Source organism: Oryza sativa, chromosome 4 (genome assembly GCF_034140825.1).
Source record: "Oryza sativa Japonica Group chromosome 4, ASM3414082v1".
In the NCBI taxonomy this organism is placed as follows: Eukaryota; Viridiplantae; Streptophyta; class Magnoliopsida; order Poales; family Poaceae; genus Oryza; species Oryza sativa.
The window spans coordinates 26096028-26117723 of record NC_089038.1 but is presented as its reverse complement, the minus strand read 5'-3'; the positions used below and the strand labels follow the sequence as shown (position 1 = coordinate 26117723).

The window sequence follows — 21696 nt, the reverse complement described above, 5'->3', positions numbered from 1 at the left end:
CCGAACACCCCCATGCGACATCATATATAATATCCGATGTGACACGTCAAAACTTTACACCCTTGAATCTAAACACCCCCTAAATCTATATTTTTCATTCGATTCATATGATCCAATCAAACAATCATTTATGTGTCTTATACTTCTCTATTTTGCACTTGCTTTACTACCAGAATCATATGTTTCTTTTTTTTATTACTCCGTTTTCCCTTTGTATGTTTCAAGCGACCCTTAACTCGTGAAAACTGAAAACACTACTTATCAAGTCTAGGGCCTCGTTCAGATCCAAAAATTTTAGCCAAAAACATCACATCAGATATTTGGACACATGCATAGGGCATTAAATATGGGAAAAAAAATCAATTACACAGTTTGCATGTAAATTGCGAGACGAATATTTTGAGCATAATTACGCCATGATTTAACAATGTGATGCTACAGTAAACATTTGCTAATGACAGATTAATTAGACTTAATAAATTCGTCTCGCAGTTTACATGCGGAATATGTAATTTATTTTATTATTAGCCTACATTTAATACTTTAAATATGTATTTAATATGTGTTTGTATAGCTAAAAAATTTTACGCCCAAACAACTTAACACCCTAGACAGATCAGCTTTGGTGTCTTGGTGGTTGTTGTCACTTGAGAGCGGTTCAATTCTGCCAATACGACAGGCGATGAAAACCAGGCAAGTGATTGATACGGCCGGTCCGCTTCCATCGGTCGGTCGTCCGCCCATGACCTGATCCCGTCTCTCGGGCTCTCGGCACGCAGCCACGCACGCACGCACGCACGCATGCCGGGCACATCTCGGACTTCGCGAACACGTGGCCGCACGAGCACGTCGCCGACTGACACTAAAGAAGGCCACCCCAAGAGGCCGACGCGCACCTCGCGGGCCAAGCTTTAGCCTCCGGCCCGTGCTTCTCCAACTCGCTCTCCTCCGCGGCCCGGCCCGGCCTGCCTCACCACCCCCGCTTTAGCCGGCTGCTAGGTCTAAGGTCTTCAGTCTTCACCCTAAAGCCGCGAGCCCGCGACGTGCGCGGCGCCGGTTGGGGGCGCGCGCCTGCGCGCCTCTCTCCCGCAGTCCCGCCCGCCCGCGCGCGCGCGCGGCGCTCGAAACAGGCAATCGCTTTCCCCATCCAAAACCAGTCCACCCTCGCGCCGCGGGGGAAAACCCCGAAAAATTTTCTTCTTCCCGCCGATGGCACGCCGGTTCAGACCCGCGCCCGCACGCGGCGGCATCCAAACATTTTTTTTCCAGCCGCCGCCACCCCTTCCCTCCAATTTTCGAGCGTGGCCACGCGTATTTCAGTGGCTCCGGAGCTAGCTTAATTAGCAGTGCCCACAAGCCACCGTCTCCGCAGTCCGCACACAGGTTCTTCAATCCTTTGAGAGAGAGCGAGAGCGAGAGCGAGACCGTGCGGCCGTGCAGGGATGGAGAGCTTCAGGAGGTTCCTGAACCCGCTGGTGCTCAACCTGCAGAAGATGGAGCTGGAGCTCACCTGCCCCGTCTGGTACGCGCCTTCTCTTCTCTTGAGCTCCCTCTCCTTTGGATCCAGATGAAAGAACAGATCCTGGGCAATCAATCAGGCTAGCTAGGTTGGTGTTAGTTTAGATCTGCGTAATACTGCCGGATCTGAACTTGTTTACCATAATAAGACGTCAAATGAAAATATTTTGATTGCTGATATTTCCGGTCTTCTCATGGCATTGTCTTTTGCTCGGCAGCCTGAAGTTGCTCAACGCGCCTACCATGCTGCCATGTTACCACACTTCCTGCAGGTTATTTACAAATACCTGAACTGATATGAATTGTATTTTGATCTACGCATCTGGTCTTGTGACTAATTTGTTGAATCCTTTCAGCAAGTGTGCTACTACACGGACCATGGACGGTTACAGCTGCGCGATTTGCAAATCAGCTTATCGTTCTCAAGGTGACATCATGCCAGACTGAAATGTTACAAGCATCAGACCAATGCTTTGATTCTTTATCTGACCTTAACATGGCTTGCAGACCTAAGGCCTGCCTCTCACCTCGAGGCAATAGTGAACATCCACAGGAGCCTAAGCTCTACAGTCAGCAGCATGGTCACTCAGCAGGAGGCTCAAGCTGATATTCCTGGTACATACTCTGCCAGTTATTTGCCCCCTAAATTCACAGAATATCTACATCGGAAACAAAATACTTCGCACTGATAGTTGTATAAGGTCGAATGCTGATTACGCTGGTAAAATATTTCTTCTGTTCAGTTGCAAAGACATCATTTCAAGGAACTCCAGAATCGGGAAACAGAAATGGAGCAGAGAAATCTGATCAGGTGAAATCATACACCCCGGTTGCTTCTAAACTGGCATATAACCAGTCAACTGGGCTTGCATATGGAAATGTGGACGGCGTGAAAGAAAGAAATCCTGCATTGGAGACTAGAGGTGCGGCTGATGTGACTGCTATGCCCACAATTCTTGTGCAGAAGGGACCCTGCCGATCTCAATCTTCTGATGGCCCTAGGGATCTGGATTGCGACAGCAATGACCTTGAAGGAGAGCTGGTAATATTCTATCTAAGCAACTCCATTGCTAAAAAAACCTTGTCTTTGGGCATTCATTAATTGAATTCGGATGTCTGAATCTTGGAGCTGAACTAGTTCAAGTCTAATGAATGTTCTGAAAATTTTCCTTTGCATGTGCTAACTTATTTTTAAATCTCACGCATGATGCATGTATCATTCTGATAGATAACAAGCAGATCATCTCCTCAAAGTGTCTTGAAAAGAGAACCAAATACAGCGAATGATGATAATAGAGAATTAAAAAGGCAAAAGTCCACTGATCAGGATGATAGTAAGTCTTCTTTTCAAACTGCTCTCCTTTCTGATTAGTTAGAATTGCAAGGTCACTAATGCATATGCAATCGTTGATACAGGACAACCAGCTGTTGCTGGTGCTTGGAAATGTGAATTTTGTCACTCTTCCAAAACCACTGAGGTAAGTCAAATGGCAAAACCTGAACATTGTCTTTTTCACTATTCAGGACATGCCTTGGATTGCTTTTCTATTTCAAGAATCTAATATAAAGTTGGAATTAACAGAGTACTGGCCCTCTGTCCCATTATCTGCATGGTGAGCCATTAGAGGATAACCAAGCATGGAAACCAAACGTTTTACATGTTCATGAGAAGTGCATTGAATGGTATGCTCCATCCAGCTTATGAGCTTATTTTTCCTAAATGAATACATAATTTTATTTGAGTTGTAAACCGATAAAATTAAGTTTGTATTTTTATATGCTTTTTTAGACTGAAGCATGTTTATCTAGCTAGAATATCACCTATAATTCCTTATACTTTTTAATATTGAAGTTACTGATACCAATGTAGGGCCCCTCAAGCGTTCTTTACTGGTGACATTGCAAATAACTTGGAGCCTGAGTTGGCCCGTGCTTCTAAGATCAAATGCAGTGTTTGTGGACTAAAAGGTGCAGCCCTTGGCTGCCTTGTCAAGAGCTGCCGCAAGAGCTTTCATGTTCCATGTGCCCATGGGATATCAGGCTGCCGATGGGATGATGTAAATATTTCTTTAACCTTGCACTGTCCATTCTTTTTACAGTCTGAATGCATGTCTTTATTTGTGGCACAAAATTATGTGAATAAGTGAATTCATCTCATCAAATGTACTGTGTTTTAGGAGAACTTTGTTATGCTGTGTCCTTCTCATTCCTCGAAGAAGTTGCCATGTGAGAGATCAAAGTCAAAAAATAAGAAGACCAGCTTGCAGCGGTTTGTTCTCTAGTCCTGTTCATTGTAACTGCATTTTGCTATACCTTCATGGCTGCACATATCCTTAAGTTGAACCTTTTCCCTTTCTTGATTTGCCAGATCATCTTCCGATACAATGCTTGATGACCTGAACTCACCATCTACAATCCATATGGATGGACTTTGGACTGCTTCACCTTTTCTCACTAGTGAATGGGTTATATGTGGATCTGCTCTCTCTAGTCAGGAGAAGGTGATTAATAGTTATCTCTTATCTAATTACAATTTCAACAGGCTATTGCATGATTTGGTTGTTTCAAAAATGTAAACTTTCTTTGTTTGGAACTTGACAGGAAATCTTGGACCAGTTTGAGCACCAAACTGGCATCACTGTAACTAACGGTTGGAGGTCGAATGTGACTCATGTGATTGCTAATACGGATGAATGTGGGGCATGTGCCAGGACACTCAAGGTTCTCATGGCCATACTAGCTGGGAAATGGGTTCTGAATATAAACTGTAAGTTCAATGCCTCTGAAAATTAAGACCTGGGTTTACCTGGGGATAATGGTTTCTGCTCTTGTGCTTTTCTAACACATCCTTTGTCATCTTTTAGAAATTAGACAATAGCTGATGGATTTTGTCACTTCTTACATGTAGTTCTCTTTTCATACGCTTAAAATAAGTTGAGCATGCTTACCACATGAATATTTTTATGCTTGCATTTACAATGGTTGCTCCATTGTAAATACCCTCTTCTGCTAGGAAGTTTCTCTGATTCATGTTATTGTGTAATATTTAGGGCTGAAAGCTTGTATGGAGGCTAAAGAACCAGTCCCAGAAGAGCCTTATGAGATCAGTTCTGATGTTCATGGCTCCTTTGATGGCCCTCGCATGGGAAGACTACGAGCAATGCAAAATGTGTGTATAAATTCACTGAGTAAATAAGTCAAAGTACAAGTTCAATCTTCATGGAGTATTGATCCCATGTGTTTCTTGTTTTCTAGGCACCACATCTGTTTGCAGGATTGACCTTTTACTTCAGTGGCCATTTCATGCCCAATTACAAGGTTCACCTTGAAGATTTGATCACTGCAGCTGGGGGATCAATCTTGGACAAGGCTGATCTCTCTAGCACATCCTTGATAATTTACAGCATGGAGCCACCACAAGGAAGTGATCCTGATACCCTTAATGAGGTCATCAGAAAGAGGAAGGCTGAGGCTGAAGAATTGGCGGCAACGATTGGCTCCAGGGCTGTTCCTCATACATGTGTTCTGGATTCTATTGCATCATGCACAGTGCAATTGACCATGTGATGCTGTATCTTAGGTTAGGAGTTAGGATGTTACTGATATGTTCTTGAGTGAAAATATCTTCTAGATGTTGTAAGTTGTAACGTGAGCAAGCAATTTAATTCAAATAATATTGATATGTCTCTTTCCATTTTCTTGTCGGTGTCGTCATTTCATATGTTTCACCTACCGGCTACCGCCGGGCGCAGTTGGTCTAATATTTATTTTGCAAAAAAGGTGAGCCTTGCAGGCAGGGTTACTCCCAAATCTGCTTGAGTTGATTGGGGAAACACCTACTTGCCGTTCTTTTTCTTTTTACCAAAAAAACAAAAAAAAACTTCTTGGCGGATTTGAATCACATCAGTGCTTCGGTGCTACTAGTATTCAAGAGTTCCTCTGTTCAGCTATGGAGTTTAATTATTCACTGCTACAGGGATGATGGGCAAAGGCGTCAAATGATTGTGGAGTGCATTTGAAACAAAGCAAGGAATTGAAATGGCTGAGCTCAGCTGGTTGCTTCAGATGTTTACCAACAACAGTAGAGGTCCCCTTCAGGCTTTCAAGTCTCACCAGTCAGACGGTCACCGGTGTCCCCTTGCTGCTGTTGGTGTCCCATGATTTTGTTCTTTTCACCAGACCCTCGTCCTCGTGCAGTGATGTAGAAGCACTTCTGCATCTTCTCTTCTCCCACCACTAGGCCCCTCTATAATAAGGAGCCAGCAATTGATGCTATGCGGTAACAGTGCTAGCTCCATGGCGTTCTTCAGCAGCGGATCGCGGGCGCTGGTGGAAATCCTGACGGGATTGCAGAGGTGCGTTGCTGTTGGTTAATCTTTCCTTCTCTTTCTTTGCCAGTGAAAGCGGAAATCTTTTTTCGATAATTGAATTCAATCCAGTCTCTACATTGAGGTGAAAGCAGAAAAGTTGTCTGTGTGCAAAGGTTGGCTGCCTGAGTTGTGCCGCTCCTACATACATACATGGATTGGTTGACGCAATGTGATCAGAAAACTATGTTTCTCTTGATCTTTGCAGTGTTGAACGACCTATGCCTGTTGATCATACCTTGTTTGAGTTTGGATCAATCCGTTACCATTTACAGGTAATTTTGCTCCAAACACCTTTGATGCATTATCTTGCAATTTGAAACAAATAATGTAGGGCATGGAAAATGATCATATAATACGCATCAAGTATCAACCAAACAGAACATCTCGGCACTTACAATTTGCATAATTGTTCAGGCTTCTATTACAGATTCAGAGAACATATACTTGTCAATATCAACACCATCTCTTTCTTATGAGGCTTCGCCATCCAGCGGCTTGCCTGAAATCACATTACAGGAGACAAGGAAAATGTATCACAAGTTTGCAGAGATCATCGAGCCTGCAAAAGAAGGATACACTTTGACACTGAGACTGAACTTCTCTGGCCTTACTCGACCGAAAGGTATGAGCATCCTCAGTCCTCACACCCTGTTTCAGTTGCTGTATTTGGTGATAGAAATATTAGCCAAGGCAACTGCAGGTCTGCAGCAAACAAGGATTCGATGTAAGAACGATTGCTCTTTATGCAGATCGCACCAAGGCGATCAACCAGATATCGTTGCTGCAATCCGTCATCCTTAGCTCGCAGCTCAAGGACATGCTGGCGAGCCTCGGCTCGTCCGGCACGATGAAGCTCGTGTACAACCAAAGGGACCCTTTCTTCGTCAGCAAAACGGTACTATCCTAAGCTACGCAGATTAACAAAAGCTTCACAGGTAGAGCAAAGCATCAGCACGGCTCGCTGACGATGCGGTTCTTGGCCTGCCTGCAGCCGGTGAAGATAAGCGCCATATTCCCCATGCGTTTCAGGGACGACACGGACCTGGCCATCGCGTCGTCGTTCTTCCAGGTTGGGCCGGCGCCTTCTGTACGTACTTTTTTGAGTTTTCTGGTTAGCTCCGAGACCTGAAGAAAAAAAACGACAGGAGCTACAGGACCTCGGGAGCACGTCGTCCTTCTCCAGGGCGCCGCGGTGCAGCTGGTCGCCGATCCCGCCACCCGAGCTGCGCGGGGAGTACGTGCACCACCTCACCACCAACGGTGGCTTCGTGTCCTTCGGTACGTAGCAGTAGCACATATCGCACGCGGCATCCGCGTCCGCTCGCTCGCTTGCCCCGCACCGCACCAACCACGCATATTCTCCGTTTCGCCCCCACGCGGCCACGCCACGGCACCGTGCCGACGCGCGCGTTTTGTGTGCGCCCGCACCGCGCGATCGCGAGAGGCCGGCCTCCGTTCCGCGGCGTCGGTGGCGACTACCGACGCGGCCCTCGCGAAACGAAACCCGCGCGAGCGGGTGCGCGGGGCAAAGTAGCCGATCCGGACGGACGAGGCCGCGGTGCCCGCGGCTTGGGCCGGCGCTTCTTGGGTTGGGTTGGGTTGGGTACACTTCGACTTTGGACTTTTGGAGGGTTGACGCGTGCGGGTTTGGAATTTGCAGACATCCTGGCGCGGCACGTGAAGGGGAGGAGGGCGGCTAGGACGGCGTGGATCCTGCTCAATTTCCAGTCCTACGTGAAATACCATATCAAGGTAGGATGCGGCATCGCACGCTGGTTTTGTGTGCTACTACATGATTATATCGGCGTTTTAAATTTACTGGGAATGGTGTGGTTTTACTGACGGCGAGAAAGTTCGTGTGCGCAGTGCACCCGAAGCTACATCCAGAGCAGGATGAGAAAGCGTCTGGAGATCATGACAGAGGTAACAACTCCATACCATTTAAAAGAAACATTGGGTATCGAAGGAGTGGCAATTGCTTTAAACCGGGCTCGCTGTGCTTCAGGTGATCGATGACGCGAAGTTCAGAGGAAACGATGAGAGCAGCAAGAAGCTGCAAGGTATTAGTACCTGGATACTGCAAGCTCTCGATACTGGCTCACTGGCTGACCGATCTTATGCTCGCGAACTCTGATGTCGCAGTGAGGAAGAGAAGCAAGAGAAGATCAATCAAATTCGCGAGAGCCAAAAAGCTCCAAAAGGGTTTCAAAGCTGTCATCGACAAGATCAAGCGGCTGCGGCTGAGGATCAGAGTGAAAGGCCTGGACCGGTTCAGGAGGCACTGCCAGTGCTTCCCAGTGCTCAAACTGACCATGGCACAGAGGAAGGAGCAGAAGTACCAGAAGCTGGAGTGAATCCTAATCAACTTTACGACTAATCACTTTTTTTTTTCACAGCACAGGCACAAGCGTGGTGATACATGCATGCTGACTCTTATCCTTTTTCCATACTGATCAAGTATACAAATCTGGTGAGTGATGAACATCCATTCAGATGGAGGGCACTACCATAGAAAAAGGCTAACAGGAGGACAGACAGTACACGGTTATTTAAAAACCGTTACATATATCTAAAAAATATCATAGACGACTATATTAGGAATTGTCTATGATAAAAAGCATCTAGTGTGTTTTTTTTCTTTTGAAAAGCACGAATGTGTTTTTTGTTATTTTCACTTGTGGCCAATCGTGCATTGGATTGTGGAAAACATGCATTTTCACTTGACGTACGTCAGGCAGTGACAATACCTGTTCGCAACTGTGGTTGCCTCTACATGATTATTATGTACCTTCAGTTCCAAGTGTACTCCCTCCGTCCCATAAAAAATCAATCTTTCGTTGTATTAAAATGTGTCACATCCAGTACTAAAATATGTCACACAGCAACATTTTCTTAATTATTGTGTGCTCTGTTAAAAATGAAAAGGTACTGAGCAACATGAAGCGTGGATTTCATTAGGCTTCTGGAGTGAAATATGCCAGCTTAAATACATTTAAACCTTCCTCTCAAAATTTTAGCATAGGCACCTATATAACTCTAGGCAGTTGTGAATCATAACAAAAGGCATACTCTAATCAATGATTCCTAAATATTGTGGAAACTTTATCTATCCACTGGATTTTCCGTAGAGAGAGAAGAAAAAAAAACACCCATCTGGACATCAGTAACTCATCACGTAGAAACTGAAAGGTCCTCACGAGAATTGAGAAGTAATCACTAACAGTTTCCTATTCTTATTTTTTCAGGCAAATTCCTTCGAAATAAACTAGTATTTATGCATAAATCTCGATATATGATTATCCAGATTTACTATAAAAGTTTATTTATTTTAAGATGGAGGAAGTATGCACTTAGTACAAGCAGGATGCAAAGCTTCTTCATGTTTACCTAACCATCTTCTTAGGGCATGTTCTAAAGTGTGTGTTTGAAGACGGCTGATTAGCTGCAATGCAAAATGAGAAATATGCTACGGCTGATTAGCTGCCATGCAAAATGAGAAACATGTAGCATATGATAATTAAGTATTAATTATCAAAACTTAAAAAATAAATTTATTTTTTAAAAACAACTTCTATATAAAAGTTTTCGCGCAAAACATATTGCTTAGCAATTTAAAAAGCGTGTTAACAAAAATTGTGACACAATTTAGAACGGGCCCTTACAAGTAATTGATTGCTCCGATTCTAAGCCTTCGTTCACACAGTATTGGAGTAGTTCTGGCTCAATCCTAAAATAAACCAGCCTCGTACTAGGATGTAGGATGTGTCTGGTTTATTTTGAGATGGAAGGAGTACATCTAAGGCCGTGTTTAGTTCACCCCAACTACCCCCGATTTCCAACTTTCCATCACATCACATCACATCTAAAACTTTCCTACACACATAAACTTACAACTTTTTTTCCAAACTTCCAACTTTCCCCAAACTTTCAACTTTCTGTAGGAACTAAACACAGCCTAAACTGTAAATTTCTTTCTGAACTTTGATTTGACTGCCTGGGGGTTTGGATTGCAAGAATTGCAGATAACATCACACCCTTGTTTTTATTTTTTGTCTTCCATATCGCCTCTTTTAGTACTATTTCCCTTGCATTCAACAAGAGGATCTATCAAGAAGTACTCTACGATGCATCGAAATAGGAAGCATTCACCTAACAGAATTAATCACAAGCAAGGAGAGCTAGCAGGCATGTTTTGTGTGATGAGATCACCCTGCAAGCATGAATTACACACCATGTATGGGCATGAAATGGACCCTTTTTTTTTTTTTTGCAAAATAGAAGACTTGGCAGAAGAAAAAGGTCTAAGCCCCCAATCAAATTCTTGAAGAAATCAACAAAATTTCCTGAACTACTAAAAAATGGCCTATTCAGTTGTGCACGACAATGCAAAGACTTGGGGCGCCACAGTATGCAAGCAGAGCTGACCCTAGCTAAGCTATCCAAACGGGAATGCAAAATGTGTGCACATAACAAACAAACAAACAGTAGATTAGTGCTTTGCAAATGCTTTGATTATAGTACATATCATGTCCAAACTCTCAACGACCTCCAAGGACACTAACATTTGTTGTCTCACCTGTTCTTTTCCCAACTGATTTCTTCAAGAGCACACATCCAAACAGCGTTCTAATGACCGGCAAATTTGGGGGTTGAATTTTTTCTAGGAGGTGCCTGACAAAAGATTCTAGGGGTGCTTCACAAATCCCCTTGCGTACATGAGGTGTTTTCTGCAATGTAAACAGTCCATGCAAATAAAATGCTACCGAAGAGCTTACCAGTTAGCACGGTCGGGTGAGGGAGCTGCTTGCTTACCTTTGGGTCAGAGAGGAAAGACACTGCCCATCACCATGGCGACGCGACCAGGCCCTTTGACCGAATGGCCATGGCAATGGATGGGGGGCTACAAGGTATGCCAAGAATTTGCCAGCATGTCCTACTCCTTCCATACAGGATGTCTTGTTCGAGAAATATATTAAACCAACTCCAATCCATTTACCAATTAACATGCTATTAGAGGATTGCACAAACCATCATCGTTTAGTTTTCGATTTTTCATGAATATATTGATGGATGAATTAGTCGTCGTCGTTCTTGTTTCTTTAGTACCCTTAGTAGTTCCTATACCGGTCATATTTCTTGGGTTATTTACAAGCGGTATTCAAGTAATGCGTGATCATAATAATGTCTAGTTGAAGGAGATCAAGAGAATTAATCAATATTAGTTGAAATATTATCAAGGAAAAACTAATCATTACCAGAATGATGGCTTGAACATGAATTTGAGCCACACGGGGTTCTGAAACAATGGAAGGTCTCCATGCATTGTCAATTAGGGATTGCAGCAAATTTGATTTCCATAGGGTCAACAATTGGACCATGCTCAAGCATATCCTAACAAGTTATTGGAACCGCATACGTTGCATAGATATAGATCAGAAGCTGTCTTTCTCGTGTTCGTGCATTTTTGGCCCGCAGATTATTTTCAAATTGTGTAGTTACCTCACTTAGCCATGATATGATTTCTTGTTAGTCCAACAATATATTCCATCTCCACACCCAGAAAAAAAATGCTTCAAGAAAACGATGGAAGTAAACCATGGTGCCAATCATTCGCCCAAAATATATGGCAGGTTTCTTTGCTTGCATGATCTGATCAATACTGACAGTACCATCGTCCAACATGTGCCCAATCTCCTCTGTTGACGTCTCAGATTCTTTGGCTCAATAAGTTGCACAATCGCCAAATGACATAAGTACCAGCCGTCTAAATATGGCAGTAGCTGTACATTTCAAGCAGTTTCATGATTCAACTGAACTGACACTGTAAACTGCAAATCCACGGTGATAAACTTGATGACGATCAACTGAAAAACCTTTCAAAGACAAGATGTCATTCCAACATAATTTGTTCCCACCACCCAGTACTTGACCGAATGCTTTCTGTCCATGCACAGTACCTGGTCCTGGCTCCTGTGGCCATGCACACGGCACACAGGTTGGCCACCAAGGGGTGGGGAGACTTTGACCCAGCGTACACTTTCATGTTGCCAACTCTGCTGCTGAGGATGATCCACAACCAGATCTGGATCAGTTTGTCTCGATACCAGACTGCTCGCAGGAAGCACCTCATTGTTGATCGCAGTCTCGACTTCGAGCAGGTGGACCGAGTATTATACTTGGCATGGGCACGGGCAGGTATGCGATGCCCAAGTAATCCTTGCGTTGGTGGGAAATATCTCCACTGCAGGCAAATCTACTCGTGTTAATTGAAATGATGATTGATCCTTGCTATTATGTGCAGGGATGATCAGATCATCTTGAACGGACTTCTGTTCTACCTGGGCTACGCAATCATCCCGAACTTTCGCCTAATGCCAGTGTGGAGAACCAATGGAGCCCTCATCACTATCTTGCTTCACATGGGACCTGTCGAGTTCCTCTACTACTGGTTTCACAGGGCACTGCACCACCATTTTCTCTACTCGCGTTACCACTCGCACCACCACGCATCCATCGTCACTGAGCCCATAACCTGTAAGTAACGACACTAAAAACAACAAGAATCAACACAATGATATATCCAACTTATTCTCTAAGGTGGTGTTTGGGAAGAAGGGACTAAACTTTATAGTCCCTCTCACAAAAGTATAAGTCCCTCCTATAGGGATTAAAATTTTTGTACTTTAGTCCCTCCTTCCCAAACACCACCTAAATCTACAACTAGATGCACAAACAACGATGCCTCAAGAACATAGTTATTATCCAAGAGCTTTAAATAGGAATAAATAATGGCAACATGAAATGGCGAACATGGAACTGATCTTCTTGTTTATTGATTGTTTCAGAAAAAGCGCGGTAAGGTTTTAGAACATTTTTACAGGTTTATGATTCGCCCCACGCCACTAGTTTGCAGAAGTAACAATTGTTTTTCCTGTTGCATCTTAAGACAACTGCCAAGAACACTAGATAAGTGACATTGTGCCAGTTTGAGAGCATCAACAAACACATCAAAGTCCCCAAAGATGGACAAAACAAGACAAAGTGTACCTTAAATTTACTATATAAATAAATCAAAGCATGAGTACCCTGTAATATTGCACTGTGTGATTTTGATCAGCTTCAGTAAATGTGTAATTGCAGATGATGGTAAGATGTTAAAAAAAACAAAGCACTTCTCATGTGATATTCACATCAATCTGCCGCCAAAGTAGCACCACATGCTATCATGATGCTAAGAGCACACAAAGTTCTTATCATAGAAACATGAAATGCATCACTCAACTTTCATCACCAAAAACTATTCATGAGCCAGTAATTCACAGTAATTGCTTTTAGTAGTTAACAGTAAGTAAGGTGCATGTACTGTTACACATGTAAGACCATTCTTTTTTTTGTTACATGTTTGTCATTGCTCCTACAATTTATGCTACTAGCACACATCATATTTATGTTACTTCACAGTCAGTTTTTTTTTTTACCAACAATGGCTTGAAGAGTGTAAAAACATACAAAATAAATAATTGTTTATATAGCTCATTTACTAACGTACTGGAAGATATCAAAGTACCATCGGTATTTTTTTTGTCTATACTACATGGCATCAACTGAATTCCTGAGAATAATTTGTTGCTGTGAGCACAAAAAGTTAAAAGCTTAGAGATTTTTTTTTAATTTTTTGAACCTTTTCTATTTTAAATTTTAAAAATAAACTCATGCAAAACTTATTTTCAAAATCTGAACCATATGGCCTTGCCAGCCCGCCTGGCGTGGCAAAACAACACTGCCACGCCGCCTGTAGCGGGCGTGACAGTTTTGTCCTGTCACTCCAGCGAGAGCGGCGTGGCCAAATAACGTTGTCACGCCAGCAGGAGCGGCGTGACAATATTGTTTTGCCACGCCAGTTTGGCCAACGTGGCCAAAAAGGTTCATATCTTGAAAATAAGTTTTGGATGGGTTTATTTTTAAAATTAAAAATTAAAAAGGTTTAAAAATTTTAAAAAATCAAGCTTAGATGAATCTAAGAGAAAGTATTGAGCTATATGTAGTCTCTCAAAGCCATAACACAATTCTCAACTAAGGTGTTATGTCATTGGTCCTTACACCAGCTCATCTACTTTGAATTTGCCTTCTTCGCTTGGACTAACGTATTAACTCACTAGATGTTCATTATGTTGGCAACGCGTATTATTGTGTTGCAGATAGCATGTTGTGCAACATTTATGCAGTAATTCCACAGCCTCCTTTGATTCTAATGCAATTTTAATATATGACTGGCAGCTGTCATCCATCCGTTTGCTGAACATTTAGCCTATTTCCTGCTATTTTCAATCTCCATATTGCCGCCAATTTTTATGGGCTGTGGTTCTGTCCTGGCTGGTGTCTTGTACATTACTTACATTGATTTCATGAATAACATGGGCCACTGCAATTTTGAGCTGATGCCAAAGTGGATGTTCCAAACTTTTCCTCCTCTCAAGTATCTCATATATACTCCATCGTAAGTATAAAATTTTAACATCAAGTTCACAATCTGACCAACATATTAGCAGTCCACTAGGTAATGGACTTGGGATTTGTTGCATTCTTAGTCAAAGCTGACAAGTGGATTATGGATAGAAGTATATAAAAAAACTACTTATTTTTGTTCCATTTCACAGGTTTCACTCTCTCCATCATACCCAGTTCCGTACAAACTACTCATTGTTCATGCCATTCTATGACTACATTTACAACACCATGGATAGTTCAAGTGATGAGTTGTATGAGAGATCATTGAAAGGAACAGAGGAAACACCAGATATTGTTCACCTGACACATATGACTTCCTTGAAATCAACGTATCATCTAAGGATTGGGATTACTTCCATATCATCTAAACCATGCAATGACTCAGTGTGGTATATGTGGATGCTATGGCCTGTTGCGTGGTTATCAATGGTACTGGCATGGATTTATGGATCTTCAGCATTTGTTGTCGAGAGACTAAAACTGAAGAAGTTCAGCATGCAAGTATGGGCACTACCAAGATACAACTTCCAAGTAATGGATTCATCCGCAGTAAGAGCAAGTTTAATAGTATAGCCCACTATTAGCTTCAATTCATCTATAGCCAATCTAATAGCCAATTCATACAATAGTTGCTTACTATACTATTAATATATGGTCCCACCTGTCATACACACATTGCGTCTTGGAGTCCATGCTGCAGCTGGCTACAGATCTGTAGCCCGCTCTTCTCTCTCATCTTTTATTTCATTAAAATATATTTACAGCCGGCTAATAGTCTGCTATTGTACCTGCTCTAAGATTGCTATGCCTTAACAGTTAACAGTTTGAAAACTGCTAACAAGTTCTTTCCATGCAGTATGGCTTGTCTTGGGAAAGTAAGTCCATCAACAACTTGATCGAGAAGGCAATATTAGATGCTAATGAAAAAGGGGTCAAAGTGCTCAGTCTAGGACTTCTAAATCAGGCATGATGATAATTATTGTATTGCATAATTTTCTTTTATACTATTACAACCTTTCTGTATAAATATGGATTCAAGTACATTAGCAAAATGCATGCAAGAATAACATTTTGTCTACTTCTAACAACTTCGTAGAATTAGTCAGTTTTTTACCAGAATCATTGTGAAATGTCAGGTCATGCATAAACACATACAAATTTCTTTGAAAAAAATTGTACAAAAAACATTGATTTGTTTCATCCAAACTTCAGAAGTGTACCATTTAATCAGATGGCCATGATTTTAGACCTCATTTCATCGTTGCAGGCAGAACAACTCAATGGAAGCGGTGAATTGTTTGCCAAAAAATATCCAAGATTAAGGGTACGACTTATTGATGGAAGCGGCTTAGCAACTGCCGTGGTGCTCAATAGCATACCTTTTGGTACAAAGCAAGTTTTTCTCTGTGGAAGTAATTCTAAGGTGACCCGTGCAACAGCCATAGCTTTATGTCAGAGAGGTGTCCAGGTAAATCTAGCAGCCTCCCACTTTGTTATGTTCGATACATTTTTATAATCATTTAGTAGATTATTTTTTATATTAAATTATCTTAATGTATTAAAACTTGGGTTATAAATCTTGCTATAATCCAGACTATTCCACATATTTTTGTGCAGGTAATCCTGAATCAAGAGAAAGAATATGGAATGCTCAAGTCTCGAGTTCCAGAGAGTAGAGCTATCTATCTGAAATTCTCTAATGATGAAACACCACAGGTAAAATAAGGAGGGAGTTTTCCTCAAGAAGCATAAATTGGTGAATAAATAGTACTGTGGTACCATAGACACTACTGGAGCTTGGTAGGCTAGTAAAAATCTCAACTATAAACCTTGTTAAAAGAATTCAAACAAGTTATTCATGCATCATGCTATCACACGAGTTCCCATATGTGTGACACTATATTATATAACCACTATTGGGATTGCATCAAATGACGAGTAAATTAGTGGGTGATGTATATTAGTAATACTTTAATGCTCCTTCAAAATTTGTCCACAACTTTAAGACCATTCCCAACCCAATGACTAGGATGATGTCCATAGCATTAAATAAGCTAGCACCTATGATGAAAAATGATGTGTCAAGTGAATAAATGAGGAAAGAGAAGAAAATTATGTCTTGCATGAAACATAGTTTCTACACAACACCCAAGACATCATGTGAGATAAGTAGCATTAAATTTAAGTATGGAATATTGGTGTTTGTATTGAAATAGTAGTGTCTAGTACTAGTTCTTGATGAGGCGGAGTTTATGGAAACTATGTCTAGTGTCTTGGGTTAGGATTGACCTAAGGGGTCCTTAGAGTACTACTTCTCCCACCCAACTACCAGTCATTTAATTTTCACCCAATTTTACCCCCAAACCACCCTCCCACTCCCCTAACATCCGTCATCATTAATGAGGGGGTACATGCATCTCTTCCTTTCATCCTTAATATCTCAAAAAAAAAACAGCTAGGATACCTTGTGGACAGAGGTTCATAAAAGAGATAACCAAGAAAAAAAAACTCATGCAAGCTTATTATATTCATGATTATACTCCCATTGCAACAGATTTGGATAGGAGATAGCATAGACGATGCACAAGGGAGGGCACCAAAGGGAACTATATTTATTCCCACGTCACAGTTCCCCCTTAAGAAGGCACGCAAGGACTGCACTTACTTGAGTAACCCAGCAATGAAGATCCCAGAGACAATGCAGAATGTCCACACCTGTGAGGTATTTTGAGCTAAACAAAATGGGCCCATATGTTATATACCAACTATTTCTCCATGCCTAAATTTACCAACATTGACATGAGTATACTACTGGCTGTATGAACAGAATTGGCTGCCAAGAAGGGTGATGAGTGCATGGCGCATTGCTGGAATATTGCATGCTTTAGAAGGTTGGGAAATGCATGAATGTGGAGATGATATGATGACCATTGAGAAGACTTGGTCGGCAGCTATTAAGCATGGATTCAAACCTCTGACAAAACCTTGCTCTCTGAATTCTGGAACGGACCTTTAAATGCTACTGCAACAATGCAATGTTGAGTGCAGTGTTAAAGAACGCTGGATATCCTTACTGCCTCGTCAACCAGAGTTTGTATTTTCGAGCCCTAAAAGGAAGGAAAAACAGATAGAAAAATCATATACTCAAGTCAATAACAATAGACAGTACTCAGTTATGTACATGCAGCTATGGATGAGAGGTATAAATACTACCAAATCATGTATCATTGATTTTCAGATGCAAAAAGTCAAACTACGTTCATGGCCAAGAATCGAGGTTAGCAATTCATGCTTGAGAGTGCAGATAGCCCCAGAAGAAGAGCTAAGAACTCTACTGGCCGTTAGCTTAATGTCCTTCAGCGGTACAACCTTTGTGGTTCCCCTAAATCTGTGTAATACTAGCTATAAGTTCGTTCAATGAATCATAACATGATGGCTGAAAAAAATATAAACGTTACTCCTCGCCCAATTCACAAACCATATTGGTGTAAGATATGATGCCTATTGCATTAATGTACGGTATTTTCAGAAAATTAATCGCATGAGCAGACATATTCCCCTATGCCCCTAGACTCCCATTCCCAGATGCTCAAAATTACCGGGTGGTGGACCACAATGGCTGATGGCTCGGCGGCTTAATAACTACTCCCTCCGTCCCAAAATAAGTGCAGTTTTGCACTATTCACGTTCAACGTTTGATCGTTCGTCTTATTTGAAAATTTTTTATGATTAGTATTTTTATTGTTATTAGATGATAAAGCATGAATAGTACTTTATGTGTGTGACTAAATATTTTTAAATTTTTCACAAAATTTTCAAATAAGACGGACGATCGAACGTTGGGCACGGATATCCATGACTGCACTTATTTTGGGACGGAGGTAGTAGATAGGTCTTGAACTTGCAAACGAGGCAGATGGGAGATGAACAGAGACTAACTAGATGAGGGGAGAGCGATGAGGCGGGGTCGGTGAACCTGCGGTGGGCTGCTACGACGAAGAGGAGAGGTATATATATGTGGTGACCAACGCGAACAGGATGCTGACCGCCGGTAGATTTAGGCCGCATTGGACCCGGGAACCCAGCATCGCAGGCGGCACGGACACCGGAGGTAACCGAGGAGTCGACGACGACGACCGGCGGCGCGGCAGGGTTGACTAGGTGCCTAGGTGGGGTGAGGGGACATGGACATGGACATTTGTATCCAGGCCGTATTTTATTTTCTTTTTCTTTTTGACTTCGATACGTTAATTTGAACTAAGGTCCTCTACATTGGATATTTTACATGACCTGTTAAGTAAAATGAAAACTTTTGGGTGTCACATCGGACGTTTGACCGGATGTCGGAAGGGGTTTTTGGATACGAATAAAAAAACAAATTTCATAACTCACCTAGAAATCGTGAGACGAATCTTTTGAGCCTAATTAATCCGCCATTAGCACATGTGGGTTATTGTAGCACTTATAGCTAATCATGGACTAATTAGGCTCAAAAAATTCGTCTCGTGATTTCCCCTAACCATACAATTAGTTTTTCTTTTAATCTACATTTAATGCTTCATTCATATGTTTAAAGATTCGATGTGATGTGTTCAAAGGTATTTTGTTCGAGCTAATGTGAACTAAATTGTTCGTTATAAAGTTGATATGCTCCAAGTGGGACTAATTTGTAGTAAAACTCATGTGAAGGTTTATACCCAAATACATTGACCATATCAAACATGGACCATCTCTTATGTAATCGTCTGAGATTAATAAAAGCTACTTTTATATAAAAAACAGCGACCATCTCAAATCTGAAAATAGAGCGTTAAATCTTTCATGTTCTTCAATATACATTTAAATACTTTAAGCTCCACAAACTTTTAAAACCATCAGTCAATACCCTGATCATACACTATCCTGAACTCTGTAGTACTCTGGAGTAATAACAACCTGGTTGTGTATATTTAGTTGGGGGGCTCCTAATGCGCGCGCTCGCGCCGGAAGATCAAGTCGCGAGCGTGTGGAGTAGACTAGGAATCCGTGATTTATTGTTTCTCGTTCTTGTTAGCGACAAAAATAAAAATCCTCTGATCAACCCGCTTAAGTGCCCCCCTCCTACTATGCTAATAATGTGATTAGCGTTAATTACATGATTAACGCTAATAAATACTAGCTAACATGAAGATTTAAATTTTAGATACGAACTTGAAACTTTTGAATTTTGGACTTGAAAGTTCTCGAATTGGAATTGATTTTTAAAAAATTTTGGAGTTGAAAGTTTTCAATTTTGATTTGAAAGTTTTTAATTTTGAATTGAAAGTTTTCAAATTTGGATTTGAAAGTTTTGAAAATTCGGATGAAAATTTTTAATTTTCAGTTGAAAGTTTTTGAAAATTTGAATTGAAAGTTTCAAATAATTGAGTTGAAAATTTCAAATTTAAGTTGAAAGTTTTAAAATTTAGAGTTGAAAGTTTTAAAATTTCAGATGAAAATTTTGAATTTTCGCTTGAAAGTTTTTGAAATTTTGAGTTGAAAAGTTTCAAAATTTTGAGTTGAAATTTTTAAATTTGAGTTGAAAGTTTTAAAAACCGGGTTGAAAGTTTTCAGATATGAATGCTCGTGTTAATCACGTCACCTAATTACAATACTAGAACTAATAATGAAGAATTAAAGCGGTAATCACGCTATAGATTGATTTACTCACTTGCCCGACTGCCCATTTGCATCACTTGCATGCATTTGCACTGTCGGACCGAAAAACAAAAAGTCAAAAGTGTTCTTGGACCTTGGGCCTTGCTAACGATGGGCCAAACCTAAAACGCGCGCTAGTTATTTATCTAGCGCGACTGCGCCAATTAACAATTTCGATTTAGTTGTAGACCATTCGGTGTACTAGTACTAGCAGTTTGTAACTACACATAAGCATACACCATCACCCGGTACTTTTTACCCTGCTAACTATTACGTTGGTCTAAAATACAGGCCTAACTCTAAAACTGAGTTCTAAATTATAAATCCAAATTATAACTTTTTCTGTTAATACGCTTTCTAAGTCGTTAAAAGGTATTATTATTATTAAAAAATCTATATATTTTTAAAGAATAAATCAAATAAAATTATTTTTGAAAATTTAATGCTTAACTAATTGTACGCTAATAAACCATCCCGTTATACACACCGCTAATATGCAACTCCAAAATGATCTTTGAACGGGATCCTAAAACCGAGAAGAAACACCCCTTAACTTATAGAGCCGTTTAATTTACCGTCTTAACTCATATCAGAGTAGTTTTTGCCTATGCGCTATGTCCAGCAAAAACAATAATAACGATGTTTGATAGGGTCCAGTGGTCCACATGTCTTCTTCTCCCTCCTTCCTTTCACTCTTCTCTCTCTCTCATACTTATGGCTTGCACATTGGAAGCCTAGAGCTCGACAGAGGTTGCTCAAGCTAGACCTTATCGTGGGCTCCGCTAGCAATGAGAAGCAAGCTCATAGTGAGATCGAGACCGTCCCGTGGACCCTATCTTCACAAAGGGAACGACCCATCGACATTCACGATGAGGGGATCACCATGCTATAGCTAACACCCTCAACACTGACACGAGCGCCGTAGCAGCACGCATGGTTGGGGCTTTGATGAGGCGGGCGCAGGGAATCTCGTGTGAGATATCCGACCATCTCGACGGGAAGTAAAGGAGCCTAATGTTGGACACATTTGTTCGACCCTTGCTTAAGCCATTAGCTCCCGTTCTTCGACTGAAGGTGCCATCGACTGGGCTGTAACCGTCAGTACATGCAGTTCTCTTTGCTGTCAGTCCTCTTGATACGCCTCTGTCTCCATCTCAGCCATGATCTGCCTCCCCAGGCACCGTCGTGCAACTCTTCTAAGCTCCCTTTCCACAAGCTACCTACCCCTATACAGAAAGAACTTTGAGGATATTGTCGCCCTCTCTCTCTCTCTTCTCTCTGACGGTGTGCGGCGTGCCTAGGGAGGAACCTAGGCGTTGTCTCCCTCATCCAGGAGAAGCCGTCACTCCTTTCTTAGGTATGAGAGCGGCGATTAGGGGTGGAAATGAGCTAACTTGAGCTCGGCTCATTTCCTGGCTCGAGCCAGCTCGAGCTGGCTCGCAAGCCTTCCTGTTGAAACACCTCTTCATATATATTTTGTAATTATTAAAAAAAGTAAAAACAAATCATCAACATATAAAATTTAAATAAGTTTATATATTTAATTCTTCAAAATCTTAATGATACATTTCAAGTTGATAAATAATAACGCTATATAAAGTAAAATAATCGATATAAACACACG

The 21696-nt window shown here is 41.5% G+C and overlaps 3 protein-coding genes across 7 annotated transcripts; all 3 read left to right on the top strand.

The window, feature by feature from the left end:
- The first annotated feature begins 1345 nt into the window (after positions 1–1345).
- LOC4336384 (BRCA1-associated RING domain protein 1) lies at positions 1346–5212 on the top strand. 2 transcript variants are annotated; one of them, XM_015778573.3, is made up of 15 exons: positions 1346–1522; positions 1737–1790; positions 1875–1945; positions 2026–2133; positions 2262–2329; positions 2483–2560; positions 2747–2852; positions 2935–2996; positions 3101–3201; positions 3389–3575; positions 3696–3787; positions 3887–4019; positions 4120–4285; positions 4569–4687; positions 4774–5212. In XM_015778573.3, the coding sequence occupies exons 1-15, from the start codon at positions 1443–1445 to the stop codon at positions 5083–5085; spliced, it is 1737 nt and encodes a 578-aa protein (XP_015634059.1). In that variant the 5' UTR covers positions 1346–1442; the 3' UTR covers positions 5086–5212. The 2 variants fall into 2 exon arrangements, with proteins under 2 accessions (XP_015634059.1, XP_015634058.1); XM_015778572.3 differs by having other exon boundaries at positions 2262–2560.
- Positions 5213–5671: 459 nt separating this feature from the next.
- On the top strand, positions 5672–8693 carry LOC4336383 (actin-related protein 2/3 complex subunit 2B). Of its 4 annotated transcripts, XM_026025028.2 has the most exons (11): positions 5674–5873; positions 5958–6001; positions 6094–6160; positions 6380–6510; positions 6638–6783; positions 6880–6957; positions 7034–7166; positions 7549–7640; positions 7755–7811; positions 7894–7948; positions 8031–8693. In XM_026025028.2, the coding sequence occupies exons 1-11, from the start codon at positions 5788–5790 to the stop codon at positions 8240–8242; spliced, it is 1101 nt and encodes a 366-aa protein (XP_025880813.1). In that variant the 5' UTR covers positions 5674–5787; the 3' UTR covers positions 8243–8693. The 4 variants fall into 4 exon arrangements, with proteins under 4 accessions (XP_015634374.1, XP_025880813.1, XP_015634373.1 ...); XM_015778888.3 differs by lacking the exon at positions 5958–6001 and having other exon boundaries at positions 5672–5873; positions 6303–6510; positions 7043–7166; XM_015778887.3 differs by lacking the exon at positions 5958–6001 and having other exon boundaries at positions 5677–5873; positions 6303–6510.
- Positions 8694–10668: 1975 nt separating this feature from the next.
- LOC4336381 (very-long-chain aldehyde decarbonylase GL1-7-like) lies at positions 10669–17849 on the top strand. Its single transcript, XM_015778885.3, has 10 exons — positions 10669–10795; positions 11843–12065; positions 12189–12422; positions 14166–14385; positions 14546–14927; positions 15253–15360; positions 15664–15864; positions 16014–16112; positions 16951–17118; positions 17224–17849. Exons 1-10 carry the CDS (start codon positions 10736–10738, stop codon positions 17410–17412), a joined length of 1884 nt encoding a protein of 627 aa, XP_015634371.3. The 5' UTR covers positions 10669–10735; the 3' UTR covers positions 17413–17849.
- The last annotated feature ends 3847 nt before the right edge of the window (positions 17850–21696 follow it).